Source organism: Heteronotia binoei, chromosome 7, assembly GCF_032191835.1.
Source record: "Heteronotia binoei isolate CCM8104 ecotype False Entrance Well chromosome 7, APGP_CSIRO_Hbin_v1, whole genome shotgun sequence".
NCBI lineage: Eukaryota > Metazoa > Chordata > Lepidosauria > Squamata > Gekkonidae > Heteronotia > Heteronotia binoei.
Genome location: NC_083229.1, coordinates 22245674 through 22264142, shown reverse-complemented (window position 1 = coordinate 22264142; position 18469 = coordinate 22245674). Strand labels below are relative to the sequence as shown.

Sequence of the window (18469 nt, the reverse complement as noted above, 5' to 3'; positions counted from 1 at the left end):
GATTTCTAAAGGGTTGACACGGCAAAGTCCTTGACAGACTCGTGAGTGGAAGCCAGCAGTACTTTTTATATGTCTGTTTGATGGCGTACCCTGGCAGCGATGGGATCTCTGCCTTCTGCTGCCGCGTTGGAAACACATCAGACAGATGGCCGAAGAGGGGAAGCTTAAACTTCGCTGAGAGTTAAAAGCACAAAGCGCTGCGACGTGCATTCAATTAAGGTATTTCAGTTCTCAGCATGCATACTGATTGGACACCTGGAGGGAACTTCCGCCCATCTATTGTTCAGGAGGCAGCCTCGCTGCTTAGATGTTTAATAATTATATTGCACCTCGGTCAAAGCAGCCATGCGGCTTAGTGAAGGGAGTGTTGAACTAAGGCTGAGAAAGCCCGAATTCAAATCAAAACCACCTTGGCCATAAAGCATGTTGGGTAGCTGGGGTGGCCTCTCTCAGCCTAACGTTTCTCATAGGATTTTTTTTTTTAGAAGATTAAATGGGCTCAGTCTAGGATTGCCAACCTCCAGGTGGTAGCTGGTGATTTCTTGGGATTATAACTGATCTCCAGGCAGCAGAGATCAGCTTATCTGGAAGAAATGGCTGTTTTGGAAGGTGGACTCTATGGCATTACTGACCCTGCTGAAGTTCTTCCCCTCTTCAAACCCTGTCCTCCCCAGACTTCACCCCCCCCCCCCAAATCTACAGGAATTCCCCAGCCCGCAGCTGACAGCCCTAGCTTAATCACATTTAATTTATTTTTATCATCTTATCCAGGGATGAAATTCTAGCAGGAGCTCCTTTGCATATTAGGCCACATCCCCTGATGTAGCCAATCTTCCAAGAGCTTACAAAAAAGAGCCTTGTAAGTTCTTGGAGGATTGGCTACATCAGGGGTGTGTGGCCTAAAATGCAAAGGAGCTCCTGCTAGAATTCCACCCATAATCTTATCTTCCCCAAAACTAGTTCTCAAAATGCATTAAAAACAAAGAACTTATGAGGGAATGAAAATTCCTTCCTCCTCACCCTGTTCCTTCCTGCCCAGGTATTAAGATCGTAAGAAGAGGCCATCCTAATTGTCCCATTGATCAGAGAAGTTCATCTGGTGGGCATAGGGCTGCCAAGCCCCCAGTCCGGACGGGGAATCTCCCACCTGAGAGGTTCTTAACACACCGGCCCACATGGGGCTGGCAAGGGGAACCTCCCCCTGCATCGCTGGAGTGATGACGTCACCCGAAAGTGACATCATCTAAATGGCGATGCCCGTGCAGGGCCGCTCTAGGTGTTTCCGGGAAAATTCTATGGTTTTCCAGGATGCTCTAGCCATTTGGGAGGTAAAACTCTATGGTACAATAGGTACCATAGAGTTTTAACCTCCCAAATAGCCAGAGCATCTGGAAAAACCATAGAGTTTTCCCAGAAACGCCTAGAGCAGCCCCGCATGGATGATGCCATTTTGATGAAGTCACTTCCGGGTGATGTCATTTCGGTGCGCGCATCGCGCATGCGAATGTCCCCCCCCCCCAGGGAATGAAGAGGACTTGGCAACCCTAAGTGGGCAGAAAAGAGAGGGTCTTTTTTGGTGGCAGGTCTATGATTATGGGACAACCTCCACAGGCATGTGAATCTAGCCCCTTCATTTTCAGTCTTTGGGAGGCAGCTAGTTCTATTTTGGACTGCATTTGGCTAATTTAGGTTTTTATGTATTGGTAGTCCTATTCAGTGTTTTAAATTCTGACATTGTAGGTGTTTTTTAAAATTAGTAAATGCTGTTTTATTTATATTGTAAGCTGCCATGTTCCACAAGGTAGAAAGTGGCTAATAAGTGTTTTATATCAATGTCAATCAATCCCCAGCGCTTCTCCTCTTCTGCTTGCTTTTCCCACGTGCCCAGTCCACCTCCGTATTACAATCTGCCAGTTCTTGGGATCCCCCACAAAGCCATGCAACTGTCTTATCCCTCCCTCTCCTCCAACTATAAATTTGCCTTCTTTCATCTTTACCAACTTTCAGTTGGGGTGGAGGTCTCCTGGGATTACAACTGATCTCCAGATGACAGAGATCAGTTCCCCTGGAGAAAATGGCTGCTTTCGCAAGTGGACTCTATGGCAGGGGTATTGAACTCATTTGTTATAAGGGCCAGATGAGACATAAATGAGACTTTGGCGGCTGGATCATGTCAGGCCGGGCCGTGTGTGTGCCTATTTAAGATTAGGTAGCAGAGGTATAAACTTTATAAAGGACACAGACAAACACAATTAAAGATTTTTTTAAAAAACAAAAAAAAAATAAAACATGCTTAAAACATTAGTACTCGGTCTTAAAGATGCTTTCTTTGTATTTCTCCCATAGGATCCAGGGAACTGGGCAAAGGAAGCTCTGGGTCTTTCCTTCCTTCCCCAGGGAACCAGGAGGGGGTGGAGCCTCAGCTAATAGAAGGAAGAGAGGCTTAGCTCAGTAGTTCTGCTGTGTGATTGAGAGAGCCTGGCAAAGCACCACCTTTCCTCTCTAAGGGAGAAGCCTCAGCCGATGGAGGCCAGATAGGAGCCCCCTGGGGGCCTGATTCAGAGCCCTCTGGTGGCCTGATTTGGCCCCTGGGCCACATGTTTGACACCCCAGAGTTAACAGATATACACCTGAACACCTATTCAAGACTGCTACAGCACAGACATTGTCTCCAGATTTTGATGCAGTAATTCAGAGCAAGAGGTGTCAGTTTCAAAAACTGTTAAATAAAATATTGCAAGAGTGCTGATCTTTTAAGCAAGTTTTAAGGTTTTTAAAAAAATTTTTCTGTTTGTCTGTGTCCTTTATGAAGTTTACATATCCACTACCTGGCATTACATTTTATGACACACATGGCCCGGCCCAACAAGGTCTCATTTATGTCCGATCTGGCCCACAGAACAAATGAGTTCGACACCCCTGCCCTTGGTGGTCTCATTAGTGGTTCATTCACCCACATGGTTTGGTCACCTTAATACAACTTGGACTATCCTGTAAGAATATAATAGAAGCCATGTTGGATCAGGCCAGTGGACCATCCGGTCCAACACTCTGCCACACAGTGGCCAAAACACACGAGGTCCACCAGCGGGGCCAGAACTCCAGAAGCCCTCCCACTGTTGCCCCCCAGGAACCAAGAATATACATCCTGCCATGAAGGAAGGGGGAGTCAAGATATTCAGTCTCACCGAGGTTTATTGACTTTCTTTCACCACAACATGTGAACAAAGCAGGCTTCAGCGAGCTCAGGCGTCGTTAGGATAATTGATTTCGCAACTAGTGAGCTCTGCCTTACTTTAATCTCCCATCATACCTGCCAAGAAATTTTATACCGTGGCAGAGAACAGTGGGCTGTCTCAAATATGCCAGGTGTAGTGAGAACTTTAGAGTACTCAGCTGCTAGTTTGCAATCAACCTCAGCGTGTTTTGTTCTGAAAGCAAAAGTGAGTCCCGCTTCCTTCCCCGACATCACGATTGCAATTTCTGTTCAATTATGGATCTTTTCGGGGAGCATCTATATGTAAACAAGCTCATCTACCACCTGTGGCCAGCCATCCCAGATAATGCCTCGCACTTGCAAAAATGCTTAAATCATACATTCGCACACGCACACTCAGACATCTATAGTGCAGTTTGCGGGATGTGCTTGAAAGCATCTTCCCTGATCCCATTCTCATTTTTTCATTCAAGGCCTGTAAATAACAAAGGGATGACAAAAGACAACCGTTCCAACCTTTTGAAACTGATGCTTTTGTGAAATCAAACAGGGAGAGCGATTAAATTGCGGAATTCATTGCCAGAGGATACAGCGATGGCCAAAGGAGCAGACAGCTTTAAATGGGGATTAGATAGATTCAAGGAGGATAGGTCTACCAGTGGCTACAAGCCATGGTGACCAAAGGGAACCTCCATGTTCAGAGGCAGTCAGCCTCTGAATCTTGAGGCAAAATCAAGGGGAGGTCTAAGCCTCTGTGCCCTGTTGCTGGCCTTAAAGAGGAACTAGTTGGCCACTGTGTGAGACAGGAGGCTGGACTAGATGGACCATTGGTCTGATCCATCAGGGTTCTTCCTATGTTCTAATGGAGGCCTCAGCCTCTATGCCCTTTTGTTGGTTCTCCAGAGGCATGGGTCGACTTCTGTGTGAGACAGGATGCTGGACTAGATGGACCATTGGTCTGATCCAGCAGAGATCTTCTTATGTTCTAAGGAAGGACTCAGTCTCTAGGCCCTGTTGTTGGCTCTCCAGAGGAATGGGTGGGCTGCTGTGTAAGCCAGAATGCTGCACTAGATGGACCGCAGGTCTGATCCAGCATGGCTTGTGTTCTAATGTTCTTAGACCAGTGTCAGGGTGGGTTTGGAGGCCATGAAAAGGTGGTCCAGAAGATGAGAGAAGGAACTGCTTTTCTGCACCTGGATGATAAATGTTACATATACATTATTCTTATCACCTGCTTTTAAGAAACTGTGAAAACGGCCTCTCCCATGCTTATCCTATCATGCTCTCTCTTTCTCTCTCCCCCCTGAAACTCAGAGCCAGGAGCAACATCAGGGGAAGGTCTCAGCCTCTATACCCTGTTGTGGGCCCTCCAGAAAGAACTGGTTGGCCGCTGTGTGAGACAGGCAGGGCCAGCCCTAGACCATCTGGCACCCTAGGCAAGGCTCACTTCTGGCGCCCCCCCCCCCCCGCACTTATAATCATTTTTCAAAAACAGATGAATTGTGGGGGAAATGAAAAGGACAAAACTTGAAATTGCTCCCTGACCTGGATAGCCTAGGCAAGACTGAAATCAAAAACTAAGCAGAGCCAACTATGGCAAGTATTTGGATGGGAGACCTCCTTGAAAAAACGCAGTTGGGAAGGCCAGCTCTATTCAGCCACCTCTCTGAATATCCTCCAACAATTGATAATTATGAAGCATTCCATGGTTTCAAGGCTACCGTTAATAACAGAATATGGAATCATGACAAAACCGTTAGCAGCTACTATTTTATCGCTATTGATACAAAGGAAGAAAGAAGATAGCATAGAAAGAACTGGTGCTATCAAGCCTTAAGAAACTATTAAATTGAGAAGTGTATACACACACATACTGTGGCTAATAGCCACTGATGGACTCTGCTCCATATTTTTATCCCATCCCCTCTTGAAGGTGTCTATGCATGCAGCCGCCACCACCTCCTGTGGCAGTGAATTCCACATGTTAATCACCCTTTGGGTGAAGAAGTACTTCCTTTTATCCGTTTTAACCTGACTGCTCACCAGTTTCATTGAATGCCCACAAGTTCTTGTATTGTGAGAAAGGGAGAAAAGTACTTCTTTCTCTACTTTCTCCATCCCATGCATAATCTTGTAAACCTCTATCATGTCACTCCGCAGTCAATGTTTCTCCAAGCTAAAGAGTCCCAAGCGGTTTAACCTTTCTTCATAGGGAAAGTGTTCCAAACCTTTAATCATTCTAGTTGCCCTTTTCTGCACTTTTTCCAATGCTATAATATCCTTTTTGAGGTGCGGTGACCAGAACTGCACACAGTATTCCAAATGAGACCGCACCATCGATTTATACAGGGGCATTATGATACTGGCTGATTTGTTTTTAATTCCCTTCCTAATAATTCCCAGCATGGCGTTGGCCTTTTTTATTGCAAACGCACACTGTCTTGACATTTTCAGTGAGTTATCTACCACGACCCCAAGATCTCTCTCATGGTCAGTCTCTGCCAGTTCACACCCCATCAACTTGTATTTGTAGCTGGGATTCTTGGCCCCAATGTGCATTGCACATTTGTCATGGTGGGGCTTTTGAGAACCAAGCACATTTTCACAGAGAAAGCGACTTCAGATTCTGCCTAAAAGTGATCTTCTGCTCCAAAGTGACAGCTGCCTAATTTAATGGTTGCTTGTCAAGCCTTAGTTTTATGCACACAGATAAGTTTCAGGGTTTTGCTTTTTTTGAAACCAGGTGGTATCTTTTTAAAGAGAGAGAAGGATTTTATCATGGTTCTTATCCAGCAAGACTCTTCTTATGTTCCCCTACTGATTCCTACCAGGTGTTCTTGGTATGTACTGAACTTGACACTGTGCCAGCCCCTGTAGTTGTCAACTCATTGCAGCTGAATGCACTTGTTGTAAGCAACTTTGCCTGCAGCAGCCATCTCTTGCAATTTCTCCAATCTCTCGCCAATTACATGGCTGTTGTTGTGGGCTGGGCCACAGCAGTCTCAATGGCTTAACTTCACACCCTCCGCCCCTCAGTTCTTAGACCAATAAAGCCCTTTATGCAGCCTGACCTGTTTCCTTCAGTCTTTCACCTCCTGGTTGAAAAAAAATGCAAGGGCAACACATCCCGGGTTTTGGAAACGGTGTCTTGGACAGGTACGGTGTGGTGATACAAAACCCTACAGGCCCGGAGGATTCCTTTGAGGAAATACACAGGTTACTGCCAGGGGTCGTTGTGTAGAAAAATAGGTGGTAGAGCTCATTCAGGGGATGTTATGCAGCTGCACCTACTATTCAATGGACAAGGAGGAGGAACTCTCAGAAGGAGGAGGAGGAACTCTCAGAAGGAGGAGGAGGAACTCTCAGAAAGGTTCAGGAGCTGCTCTCCTGTGAGCGCCCACTGAATCTGAGGCCTGGTTACTGCAATTAAACCCATTGCCAAGTTAATGATTTTTAAAGCTGCATTCTTATATTCTTCATCATTGCTTTAGTCAGCATGGGAAACTCTCTTGGAAAGAACCTCGGTGCATGAAATAAGATGAAAGGCAATGGAGAGAAGAACCATTCTCAATAGCTGCTTTCCAGCTCACAAATCTCTGGAAGTCCATCAGTGTAGGAATCAGGGGGAGGGGTTTGTAGCAGGAACTCCTTTGCATATTAGGCCACACACCCCTGATGTAGCCAATCTTCCTGGAGCTTACAGTAGGCCCTGTACTAAGAATTCTGTAAGCTCTTAGAGGATTGGCTACATCAGGGGTTGTGGCTTAATATGCAAAGGAGTGCACTTGGCTCCGAGTGCACCCGCTGCCGCACCACCTCGCCTGCCCTGGCTTCGCTCAGGCTTCTAGTGTCACAGGAAGCCTGATCGGGGTTGGGGGAGCGCTACGACACTTGCAGACCATGCCCCTTGCAAGGAGTGCTCTACGCAAGCACCAGCCCTGGCTCCGCTCAGGCTTCCTGGGTCGCGGGAAACCTGAGCGGGATCAGGAGCATTGCAGGGGAGAGAGGGGGCACTTGGCAGCGCCCCCAGGCGGGGTGGCACCCGAGACAGTTGCCTTCCCTGCCTACTCTCACATGCCAGCTCTGCATGCAATGCATTTTCTCATTTGTTTCGCCACTAATGGATAGTCTGGGTTAACAAATTAAAATAATTGTAGAAAGGATCGGTGCAGATGTCAGTGGTCAATCCCTTAACTGCTGTTAAAAGATTGGGAGTGACCTGATCAAGCAATCCCTCCTCAAAGTTCCTCCCCAGCATTCTGCTGAATCAAGGGCTTAGATACCGCTGTTAGATCCGAAACGTTAAAAAACAATGTTCTCTCAGCCTCGGTTTCAACCCTTGACATCTTCAGAAAGGATCTCAGATGTTGGGAAAGGCCTTTCTGAAATGCTGGAGATCTGCTGCCTGTCAGTGTAGTCAGTAATGAACTAGATCAGGGGTGGCTGAACTGTGGCTCAGGAGCCATGTGTGGCTCTTTGACACATATCATGTGGTTCTCAAAGCCCTTACTGCCCAGCTGGCCAGCTTGGAGAAGGCATTTCTCTCTTTAAATCACTTATCCAAGCCAAGCTAGCTAGTGGCTTGGAGAATGCATTTAAATTTAAAGTTGCTTTTCCCCATCTCTCACTCACTACTCCCTCTGCTTCCTTCCTTCCTTCCCTTCCCTCCCTTCCATCTTTCCTTCTCTCAAACATCTGATGTTCATGTCTCGTGGTTCTCAAACAGCTTAACATTTATTCTATGCAGCTCTTACATTAAGCAACTTTGGCAACCCCTGAGCTAGATGGACAAATGGTTTGATTTGGTAAAGGTATAAGGCAGCTTTACATACAGAAAGTCCGAGGAAAGGCAGGGTAGAAGTATAATAAAGAAAGAACTTCTAGCTGAGTTAAGACAATGGAGAAAATAGCCAGCCATTAAGAGTATATCCTGAGGCTTTTAATAAGAGTCTGGGACAGACATAATCACTTTGTAGCTAGTGGTGAGTCCAACAGCATGGGGGTGATGCTTAGTGATCACGTCCATCCTGAGCAGCTCGTTATTTCATGTACAGTGGCCAGGAAATAAAAAAAAAGATATCTGCAGGTGAAGGGCAGTCCCATTTTAGGATCTTTGTTATGAGGTTTCATTGCATTGGTTGCTATCGTCCACCCCAGCAGCAGTTAAGGCTGCAGCCCTCTCTGGCAGAAAAACTCGATTGTCCTTTCTTGGTCTCCTCCACCCCAACGATCGCCAAGGCTGTTGACATCTCCAGCAGAAGAAACTGGATTGGCTTTTTGGGCATCTTCAAGATGGCGCAGCTGAATATTCTCCCTTCATCGGTCGTGGGGATTTCCTCTGGGCACTGAATCCAGCTTGTGTCCTGTGGAACCCAGCTGTAACAGGTGTTGTACAAACGGTTATCATCTTTGCCGGCCAACAGGTAAATCTTCCGCCCCTGCTCCACTGCACAAGCAAAAGTCAAGGCCACCGGCAGCTCTGGGATGGTGACTTCCCAGTCAACTCTGCCATCTTCGTGGAGGTAAAAGCTCCCTTTGGTGCTGGAAGGGATCTCCTCTGAGGCCACGGCACTGTGGGCCAGAAAACTGCCCCTTTCCTCTGTGTATCCACCGATTACGTACATCCCGGAACCGACAGAGACGGCGGCTGCTCCGTAGCAGGCAAACTCCATGAGCACTTCATTCCACCAGTCGGTCCTTGTGTCATAGATAAGAAGGCCCCTGTAGTTCCTGTTGGCTTTCCCTCCTATGAGGTAAAGTTTATTATTGAGAACGGCAGAAGCCGGGTACATCAAAGCGAGGGGCAGGTTAGAGATAGGAGCCCAAGTGCTCTGGTTCACACTGTAGGTCTCGGCGGAAGTCAGAGGACCTGTATCACTGCAACCTCCCAGAGCGTAGAGATTCTTGTCACAAGCCAGAAAGGGATGCACTGCCCGGGCTGTGGACATAGATGAAAGCTGAGTCCACTGTCCAGTCAAAGAATTATACTCATACAGGCTGTCCACAAAGGTGCATTCCCCTGTCTGGCCTCCGGACAGGTAAAGTTTGAAATCCAAGGACGCACATCCAGAATAACTTAGATATCTCAGTGGCGGCAACTTCTCCCACTTCTCTGCGTGAGGGTCGAAACAGTGAAGGTAAGAGTGCAGGCTATCCCCGTTCTCGGTCCAGTTTTCATGGACTTCCACGCAGACAAAACAGTCGTCGTACATGCCCTTCCTGAGCCCCCCGCTCTCTAACAGTCTTCCTGTCCCATTCAACTCCTTCCACCTCAGACGCATGTGCCTGTAATACTCGGAGACATCTGCTTGGACTTCCATGATCTCCTCAGGAATCAGCAGGGGGAAACGGACATGCCCCAGTAGCTCCTTAAACACAGGGAGGCGAACAGATGGCATGTACTCTGCCCAGCTGCGGATGGCTTGGTAGACGGTCAACTCGGAGGCCACTTCCAGCCTGTCCGAGGAGATAAGGCCAACCAGTGAGTGGTACTCTAAGCTCAGAAAGTCGTCTTTCTTGCCAAGGGCCCCAAAGTGTTGGCTGATGTAGGCCAAGGCTGCTTGCAGCAGAGCATGGTGACCATGTTCGTGAGCCAGCCGATAAAGATTGAGGGAGTTTTTCATGGTGACATTTTTCTCCAGAAACCTGGCAGGACAAAAAAGAAAGACACTCAGTGCCAGCCGTGGTAGGCCAGTGGTTTCTCCCATTCAGATCCTCAGATGAAGATAGGAGTTATTTCTATCTGAGATGTAAGATCATTTCAATGATAGTCTTACAAATTCTGGGTAGTGGAGTAAGTCCACACGGACCCCCAGAATCACTGCCACCCCCTGAATAGAGCCAAGCAAAAAGTGGCCCTCACCCCAGGCAAGGTGGGCAGGAGCAATCACTGCCCCTCAAAACCCCAAATGGGGCAGGCACAGGGCTTTTTTGTAGTAGGAACTCCTTTGCACATTAGGCCACACACCCCTGATGTAGCTAGTCCTTGGTTGCGGTCACATGTTACATTAAAAGTGGGTATGTAGCACTCAAATTTGAACCGCTGAATATTGATTCGATGCAGGGCCAATCAGACGAGCATCCAAGAATGCGACTCATCCTGTTGTTGAGCGATCAGACATCCAATACTATCATGCTCTTTTCTTGGAGCATGTGTGATCAGATGGTGATTCCTGGGTGTGTGTGGGGGGGTGTCCACTGAACATGTGCCCAACTGTTGGGAGGTGGCAAATCAAACATTGCTTCAGAGGCGGGGGGAAGGGGGGAGGTTCTGGGAATTAACGTTGCCGATTCAAACCAGGGGACTGCCAGAAACTACTGGAAATTGGCAGTGACAACGATATCTGGAAATCCTCCACGTTGAAAAATTGATCCCCCCCCCCGTTCTGAATAGTGGGATAATGTCCCCCCCCCCCAATCCTGTGTTGATCGGAGAAGCAGAAGCGTCACCTCAGATTCCCGGATGATCTGGCAATGCGCATGTCTGCTGAGGCTTACAAGGGGCAGTATCGCGCATGAACTGTGCAAACAGAAAAAACCCGATCGTGTGCCACTTCTGTGAAAGAGGGACGACTTTCTACGCTATCAAATTAATGTGGCATTGATCTGCAGCAAGCCGGGATGACCCCAGATGACACTCGATTGCCAGATGTGGATGTCTGGACGAACATATTTAATCCGTCAGCAAGACGGAACTGTGTTGCCACTAATGGTACGTCTGAACACACCCCTCCTGCAGCATACAGTAGACCCTGTACTAAGAGCCCTGTAAGCTCTTGGAGGATTGACTGCATCAGGGGTGTGTTACCCAATGTGCAAAGGAATTCCTGTTACAAAAGAAGTCCTGGGCAAGTACAACTGGCAGCAGGAACTTCCTGCCTCCTCCTTTCAGGAGGCGGAGCTGTGGGCAGTTGGGGAAGCTACCCCTGTAGCCCATTGGCTAAGACTGACCCTAGATCATGTACTGTTCAGGGCAAGGCCTTTTCCGTGGTGATACCACAAATATGAAACACCCCCATAGGTTACTTGAGATGGCAGCTAAGTCACTTTTCACTTGCCTTAAAGACAAATGTAATTTGTTTAGACATTAGGTTTCTGATTTTATCACCCCCTTTGCTGTTAATGCTCTTTCATTTTTTTTTAAAAAAAGAAATACATTCTTGCAATTTTATGGCACTGACATTATGAATGTTTTATTGTGCTACGTTAATGAGCCCACCAAGAAAAACTATTAGTGTTAATGAACCAGTTTTTTTTTTTAAATTATATATGTGAGAAGAGGATCAAACATTATTTCATGACAGTGTTTTCAGGGGGGCCCACCCTTTCTGAGCCTGTGGGTACCTTTAGAATTCTGACACAGGATGGGGGGCGGTGAAATCATAAACCAGCTGACCCCCAAGTGCAGGGACAAAGAGGGGTAATTTTAGAAATACACTGGGAAAAAGAGGCATGAGAGAGAATAAAACCCACACTGAGGCGAGAGGGGCCACTGAAGCAACATTATTTTAATCTGTATAGGCCATCAGATCTTGACTGGCCAATCAGAAGCCCTGTGGGACAAAAGCCCCAACGTGTCCCACCCACTTTCTAAAACCACTTAGTGGGCACCAAGAAAAGCATCAGGGGGTGTTACGGGGGCTTCTGCCCGCTGCTGGCCGGTGAGGGAAACCCCACCTTCAAACAGCCACATTGCTACAGGATGTCCCCAACATAGTGAAATCACCCATAAAGTGACATAATCGTCACATCGGGGACATTGCACAGTGATGCTCTCATTTGAGGGCAAAACTCTATAGTTTGAGGGCAATTTTACCACAGAGTTTTGCCCTCATACCAGAGCATCACTGTGTAATGACCTCAATTTGATATCACTTCTGGATGATGTCATCATGCTGGGGACAACCCAGACACCCCCCATATCCCCCCACTGGAGTGACAAGGGGATCTGGCATCTCTAATTCCATCATTCTCTCTAAACCCATGATTAGGACCACGGATTTGGAAGCATTAGGAATGTTCCAAAAACATTCCAGTTCTTACGTTTGGGAAGCTGAAAGCAGAATTGCCACTTATGAGAAACTCGCAGACTTAAGGAGGACCACTGGCATTACCTTCCAGTTATTTCTTTCAGCGGGAGGATCTGGAGCTTTCCAGCTGCAGTGAAGAGGTCCTGGGCTGTTTCTAGCGTGAGGGAGAGCTCTTCTGTGTAGAGGTAATTCAGAAGAGTGTGGAGAGTGGAGGAGGCCATGTCTTTGAGCTGGAACTCCTTGATTTGGAGCCCATTGGAATGTATGAAGATATCTCTGAAGTAAGGGCTGACCGAAGCTAACAGCATCCTGTATTTAACAAGAAGAATCCTCAAATCAAAGGTCTGAGAGGGAGAAGGATAATATTATTGACTGAACATAAGAACATAAGAGAGGCCATGTTGGATCAGGCCAGTGGCTCATGCAGTCCAACACTCTGTCACACAGTGGCCAAAAAACCCAGGAGCTATCAGAAGGTCCACTAGTGGGGCCAGGACCCTAGAAGCCCTCTCTCTGTGCCCCCCCCCCGCCAAGCACCAAGAATACAGAGCAAAACTGCCCCAGACAGAGAGTTCCAACAATACGCTGTGGCTAATAGCTACTGATGGATTGCAGTGGTATTCCCATCTTTCCTCCAAGGAGACTGGGTTAGCCTACAGGTTCTCCCACTCTGCTGTTATAAGGCTGCCGCAATGATGGCCACAGGCACAGTCAGCTTTAAAAGGGGATTAGACAGAATCATGGAGAATCGGTCTTTCAGGGACTACTACCCATGGTGACTAAGGTGACTACTACCCATGGTGACTTCACATTCAGAGGCAGTAAACCACAGTCAGGAGGCAACATCAGGGGAAGGCCTCTGCCTCCGTGTCTTGTTTGTTGGCACTGCATGGCAACTGGTTGGCTGCTGTGTGAGACAGAATGCTGGACTTTATGGACCATAAGGACATAAGAGAAGCCATGTTGGATCAGGCCAATGGCCCATCCAGTCCAACACTCTGTGTCACACAGTGGACAAAAACCCAGGTGCCATCAGGAGGTCCACCAGTGAGGCCAGAACACTAGAAGCCCTTCCACTGTTGCGCCCCCCACCCCCAAGCACCAAGAATACAGAGCATCACTGCCCCAGACAGAGAGTTCCATCAATACCTTGTGGCTAATAGCCACTAATGGAACACTGCTCCATATGTTTATCCAATCTCCTCTATGCTAGTAGCCGCCACCACCTTCTGTGGCAGTGAATTCCATGTGTTAATCACCCTTTGGGTGAAGAAGTCCTTCCTTTTATCCATTCTAATCCGACTGCTCAGCAATTTCATTGAATGCCCACGAGTTCTTGTATTGTGAGAAAGGGAGAAAAGGACTTCTACCTTCTCTGTGCCATGCATAAGCTTGTAAATGTCTATCACGCCACCCCCTCCATCAATGTTTTTCCACCCCAAGCATTTTAACCACTGTTCTGATCCAGCAGGGCTTTTCTTATGTTCTTACGTGATCTTATGTCCTTATAATGAACATGGTGCCAGGCTCCGTCCCTGATCGATGCACATTAATTTGAACAGATTATTGACCCAGTGTGCATACGCATTGATGCAAATATTGAACCAACAGAAAAGGCAGCACTGTTGCCAATTCTGGGCTGGGAAATTCCAGGAGATTTGGAGCCTGGAGAGGAGAGGGACTTCAGCAGGGCATAATGCCATCGATGCCACCAGAGCTTTTTTTGTAGCAGGAACTCCTTTGCATATTGGGCCACGCACCCCTGATGCGGCCAATTCTCCTAGAGCTTACAGGGCTCTTAGTACAGGGCCTCCTGTAAGCTCTTGGAGGATTGGCCACATCAGGGGTGTGTGGCCCAATATGCAAAGGAGTTCCTGCTACAAAAAAAAAGAAAAGCCCTGGATGCCACCTTCCAAAGCAGCCATATTCTCCATGTGGGATGTCACCTGCAGATATTTATAGTTTGGAGAGAAACTGTAATTCCAGGAGATCTCCAGGACCAACTTGGAGGATGGCAGCCCTAAAAAGCACTCACGTGGAGAGGCTTGTATACATAAAGGAAGTTGCACACAGCCATACCAACATGCATAGGCTGGGGTATAGAACTTAATGCTGTGATCATGTTTAGACCACATTTTTGGAATTAAGAAGAATACTTGGTTTTATAACTCTACCTTTCACTACCCAAAGAAGTCTCAGAGCGGCTTACAATCGCCTTCCCTTCCTCTCCCCATAACAGACACCCTGTGAGGTAGGTGGGGCTGAGAGAGCTCTGAGAGGAATCGTGACTGGACCTGAGGTCACCCAGCTGGCTTCACGTGGAGGAGGAGTGGGGAATCAAACCCAGTTCTCCGGACTGGAGTCCTGCTGCTCTTAACTGCTACACCAAACTGGCTCTCAGTTTAACTCATGCAAATTTTTCTACCCGTATACAGGAGATAAACATATAAACTCACTGGTGACAAGGAAAGCTCTTTCCTTCCGCCTCCAAGGTGACATCGCAGAGCTGCTGAGCCTGGTAGAGCTGTTTCAAGCCTGCAAGAGAGCACAGAATCCAATGAGGTTGGATCTAAGGTTGCCAGCTGTGAGTTGGGAAGTTCCTGGAGATTTGAGGGGTGGAACCTGGGGAGGGTATAATGATACACTGCACAGCCTCTGAAGCAGCCTATTAGAATAGAGTTGGAAGGGACCATAAAGGACATTGTTATGTATAGAGACTGAAACTTGGCCTTAGGATCAAACAGGGACTTGGCTGAGCTTGACGCTCCACCACAATAGCCGCCTGGATTCTGGGAGGAGGCCAATCAGGGGTCGTTAGGCCAGCCGTGAACCAATAGTTGTGTGTGATGGGGTTTTGGGTGGGGTTATTTGCATGCATATAAGCAGGGCCTTTGGACCTGCAAGTGAGTCCAGTTTCTACCTTGCTATGCTGAATCACTGAATAAAGAGCTGAATTCACTATCTCCTGAGCTTCCTCATGCTTTGAACCCATCACGTTATAGACGAGTTCAAGACCCCCTGCTCAACGCAGGATCAGTCTGGAGCATTCCTGACAAGTGTTTGTCCAGTCACTGCTTGAAGACTGTCAGTGAGGGGAACCTCACCACCTCCCTAGGGCAGGGCTTTTCTTGTAGCAGGAACTCCTTTGCATATTAGGCCACACACCCCTGATGTAGCCAATCCTCCAAGAGCTTACAGTGGGCCCTGTAATCAGAACCCCATAAGCTCTTGGAGGATTGGTTACATCAGAGGTGTGTGTGGCCTAATGTGCAAAGGAGTTCCTGCTACAAAAAAAGTCCTGTCCTATGGAGTTAATTTCAGTGCTGAATTTTCTCCAGGGGAACCAATCTCTGTAGTCTGGAGATCAGCTACAATTCCAGATCTTCAGGCCCCGCCTGGATGCTGGCAACCCTAGCTAGATCTCATGGGTCTGCTCTACTAGTGCTTTCCTGTGGCAGAGCCTTTTCTGTTGCAAAATCTCCTTCTGGAGGAAGGCACCATGGCTAGTAAGAACAGAACTAGATGATCCAACCGAGTGAAATAAAAAGCAGCTGCTAGCTCTTCCTTCTGTGACAGAGAGGCTTCTGGGATGTCACCAACAAGAGAGACCTGGCACGGTCTCAGTTAATTACTCTCACCTGCCCATCACTCTCCGGTGTTGATATATTTATTTCCTTAACTATGTTTTCCCCGCAGAAGTAAACCCAAACAAGAGGTATCCATATAAACTAAGTTTGTTTTTCCTGGTTTGGTCCTTGAACCTGTCAAACATCTTCATTATGTTGTATGCTGATTTGCTGCTCACCCATGACCTATATGCATGGACTGGCAACTTCCATTTCAATGTATCTGAAGAAGTGTGCGTGCAGACAAAAACTTATAGGTTGAATAAAACTTGATTGGTTTTCAAGGTGCCACTGAACTCTAACTTTGTTCTGCTGCTTCAGACCAACATGGCTATCCATCTGAATCTGACCCCCAAGTTCATTAGTTTGGAGACTCACCCTGACATAAATAGGTTTCATGAGACTGAAGTGATTTTTCAGCGCCGTCTTCTTCATCGCTGTCCCTCTGGGAATCCATGCTCTTTGCTACCAAAATAAGCTCAGGGTCATCATGTTCACCTACAGGAGAAAAGAACAGGGCTTGAAAACCATTCATCCAAGTTCAAAATATGTGTTGAAATAAAGGAAAAATCTAGGCCATATGTTCGTTCAAAGAGGGCATTCTGACTCTTGATTCCTGAAATCTGCACCTCTTCATCAGCTAGAACAATGGTTCAGAACCCCAACATAATTTCTGAATACCAATTATTGGGGGTCAACAGTTAAAAGAGGCTTGGACTCCATGTTCCTGCTTATGAGCAACATCAGGGCACTGATTGGCCCATTGTGGGAAATAAGATGCTGGACCAGTATCTTATCTAGTAGGGCTTTTCTTATATCCCTGTAAATTCGTGTGCCTTGTCCTGGAGAGACCAGGCTAGCATGACCTCTTCAAATCAAATGGAGAGCCAGTTTGGTAGAGTGGTTGACGGTGCGGACTCTTATCTGGGAGAACCGGGTTTGATTCCCCACTCCTCCACTCGCAGTTGCTGGAATGGCCATGGATTAGCCATAGCTATCGCAGGGGTTGTCCTTGAAAGCGCAGCTTCCAGGGGAGCTCTCTCAGCCCCATCCACCTCACAGGGTGCCTGCTGTGGGGGGAGAAGATAGGAGATTGCAAGCCGCTCTCTGATTCAGAGAAAAGGGCAGGGTATAAATCTGCAGTCTTCTTCTTCATCTCAAAAGCTAAGTAGGGCTGGGGAGTCTATAACGCTGTCTCCACACTGGGCTGAGGTACATTTTCTAGTTCCATTGTTCAAGTGGAGCGCCATGTCTTCGAATATGGAAATGTTCAAGTCAAACCTCGTGGAGTATGTAGCTCCATCTGCCTTTGCAGCAACTGCACACGTAGTTGCTTGTGCTAGCCATTGCCCCACACAAATCATTGAGAGCAATGGTTTCTGAAATGTCTAAGTAGCATTGGCCCTATTTAGTACTTAGTTGAGAAACCACCAAGGATGTCCAGGGTTGCTATGCAGAGACAGGCAAAGGCAACCTGTTTGTCTCTTGTCTTGGAAACACTCCAAGGTCACCATAAGTTAACTGAGACTCAATGACACTTTTCATCTTCTCTATGATTTAGGGTACTAAAATTTGAAAATATTGTCCTTGTGATCAGATTCGCTGCTGAGTTCCGGAGTTTCTCTTATAAAGGACTAATTTTTTATTAACTTCCAAGCTTTAAATTTCAACCTTGGCACTTCAGAGGGATAAATGAGATTCCTTTGATATTTAAAACACAAATATTTGTGGAGCTAAATATGCACGTTTCCGGGCATGTGTCACTTCTATGAAACATTTTAGCAAATCAGGAAATGAGGATGGTACAATTTCCATTAAATTATAGCCCCACCTCTCCACTGCTTGTCTTACTGTGTTATTAAAATCTGATTACCAGAACCTCCATATTTCCCCCATTTCTCTCTCTCATCTCTTCAGTCCCCCCCGCCCCCATATTTCCCTGTCCTCAATGCCCCCAAAGCTTGCTCCCCATCTTTCTCAAACTCCCCACCTTGGTCTTATATGCATATCTGTGGTCCTCTGTCTTTTCTAGCCTTGCATAGCAGGGAGCTCAGAGGGCCATAATGACAGGGCAGCCTCTGGCTTAGTTCTAACAGTTCCAACTGCCAATGGATGGCTCTTAAGGGGCCGGGCACCTTATATAAGCAGCGGGTGAACAGCTGTACAAAAACATTGCTTTTTTTCCTCAATTGGACTAATGTACCAACATTTATAGTCTAGATTTCTCCAGGAGGATCAAAATATGGAGGGTTGACATTGTGTCTCTCTTATGCTTAAAGCCATAGTAAAAGTGGACCTCAAACTAGGCTATCATAACGTCAGATACTGTAATAGTTGACAGGTGTTATCAATGGAAGAGTGGGTTCTGTATAGTGAGAAAAGCTGGAGTTTAAAAACAAAAACAAAAAAAGCTTTCATGAAAATTGGTGCTTACAAAAGGACACAGCAGGAAGTCATTTCGAAATCCCCCCTAAAGCTCCCTGCAGTTTCTCTCCCTGAGTGAAGTTTAGTACCAGAACTGAATGAAAAGCATGCAAAAAGAGCTCCTATAACAAGCAAGCAAGTCGGGGTGGCCAAACTGTGGCTCAGAAGCCACA

The 18469-nt window shown here is 47.0% G+C and overlaps 1 protein-coding gene across 2 annotated transcripts; it reads right to left on the bottom strand.

The window, feature by feature from the left end:
• Window positions 1–8134: 8134 nt before the first annotated feature.
• LOC132574695 (kelch-like protein 12) lies at window positions 8135–17966 on the bottom strand. Of its 2 annotated transcripts, XM_060242930.1 has the most exons (5): window positions 17863–17966; window positions 16251–16370; window positions 14703–14781; window positions 12331–12555; window positions 8135–9862 (listed from the first exon to the last, which is right to left on the bottom strand). In XM_060242930.1, exons 2-5 carry the CDS (start codon window positions 16327–16329, stop codon window positions 8359–8361), a joined length of 1887 nt encoding a protein of 628 aa, XP_060098913.1. In that variant the 5' UTR covers window positions 16330–16370; window positions 17863–17966; the 3' UTR covers window positions 8135–8358. The 2 variants fall into 2 exon arrangements, with proteins under 2 accessions (XP_060098913.1, XP_060098914.1); XM_060242931.1 differs by lacking the exon at window positions 17863–17966 and having other exon boundaries at window positions 12331–12590; window positions 16251–16372.
• Window positions 17967–18469: the final 503 nt, after the last annotated feature.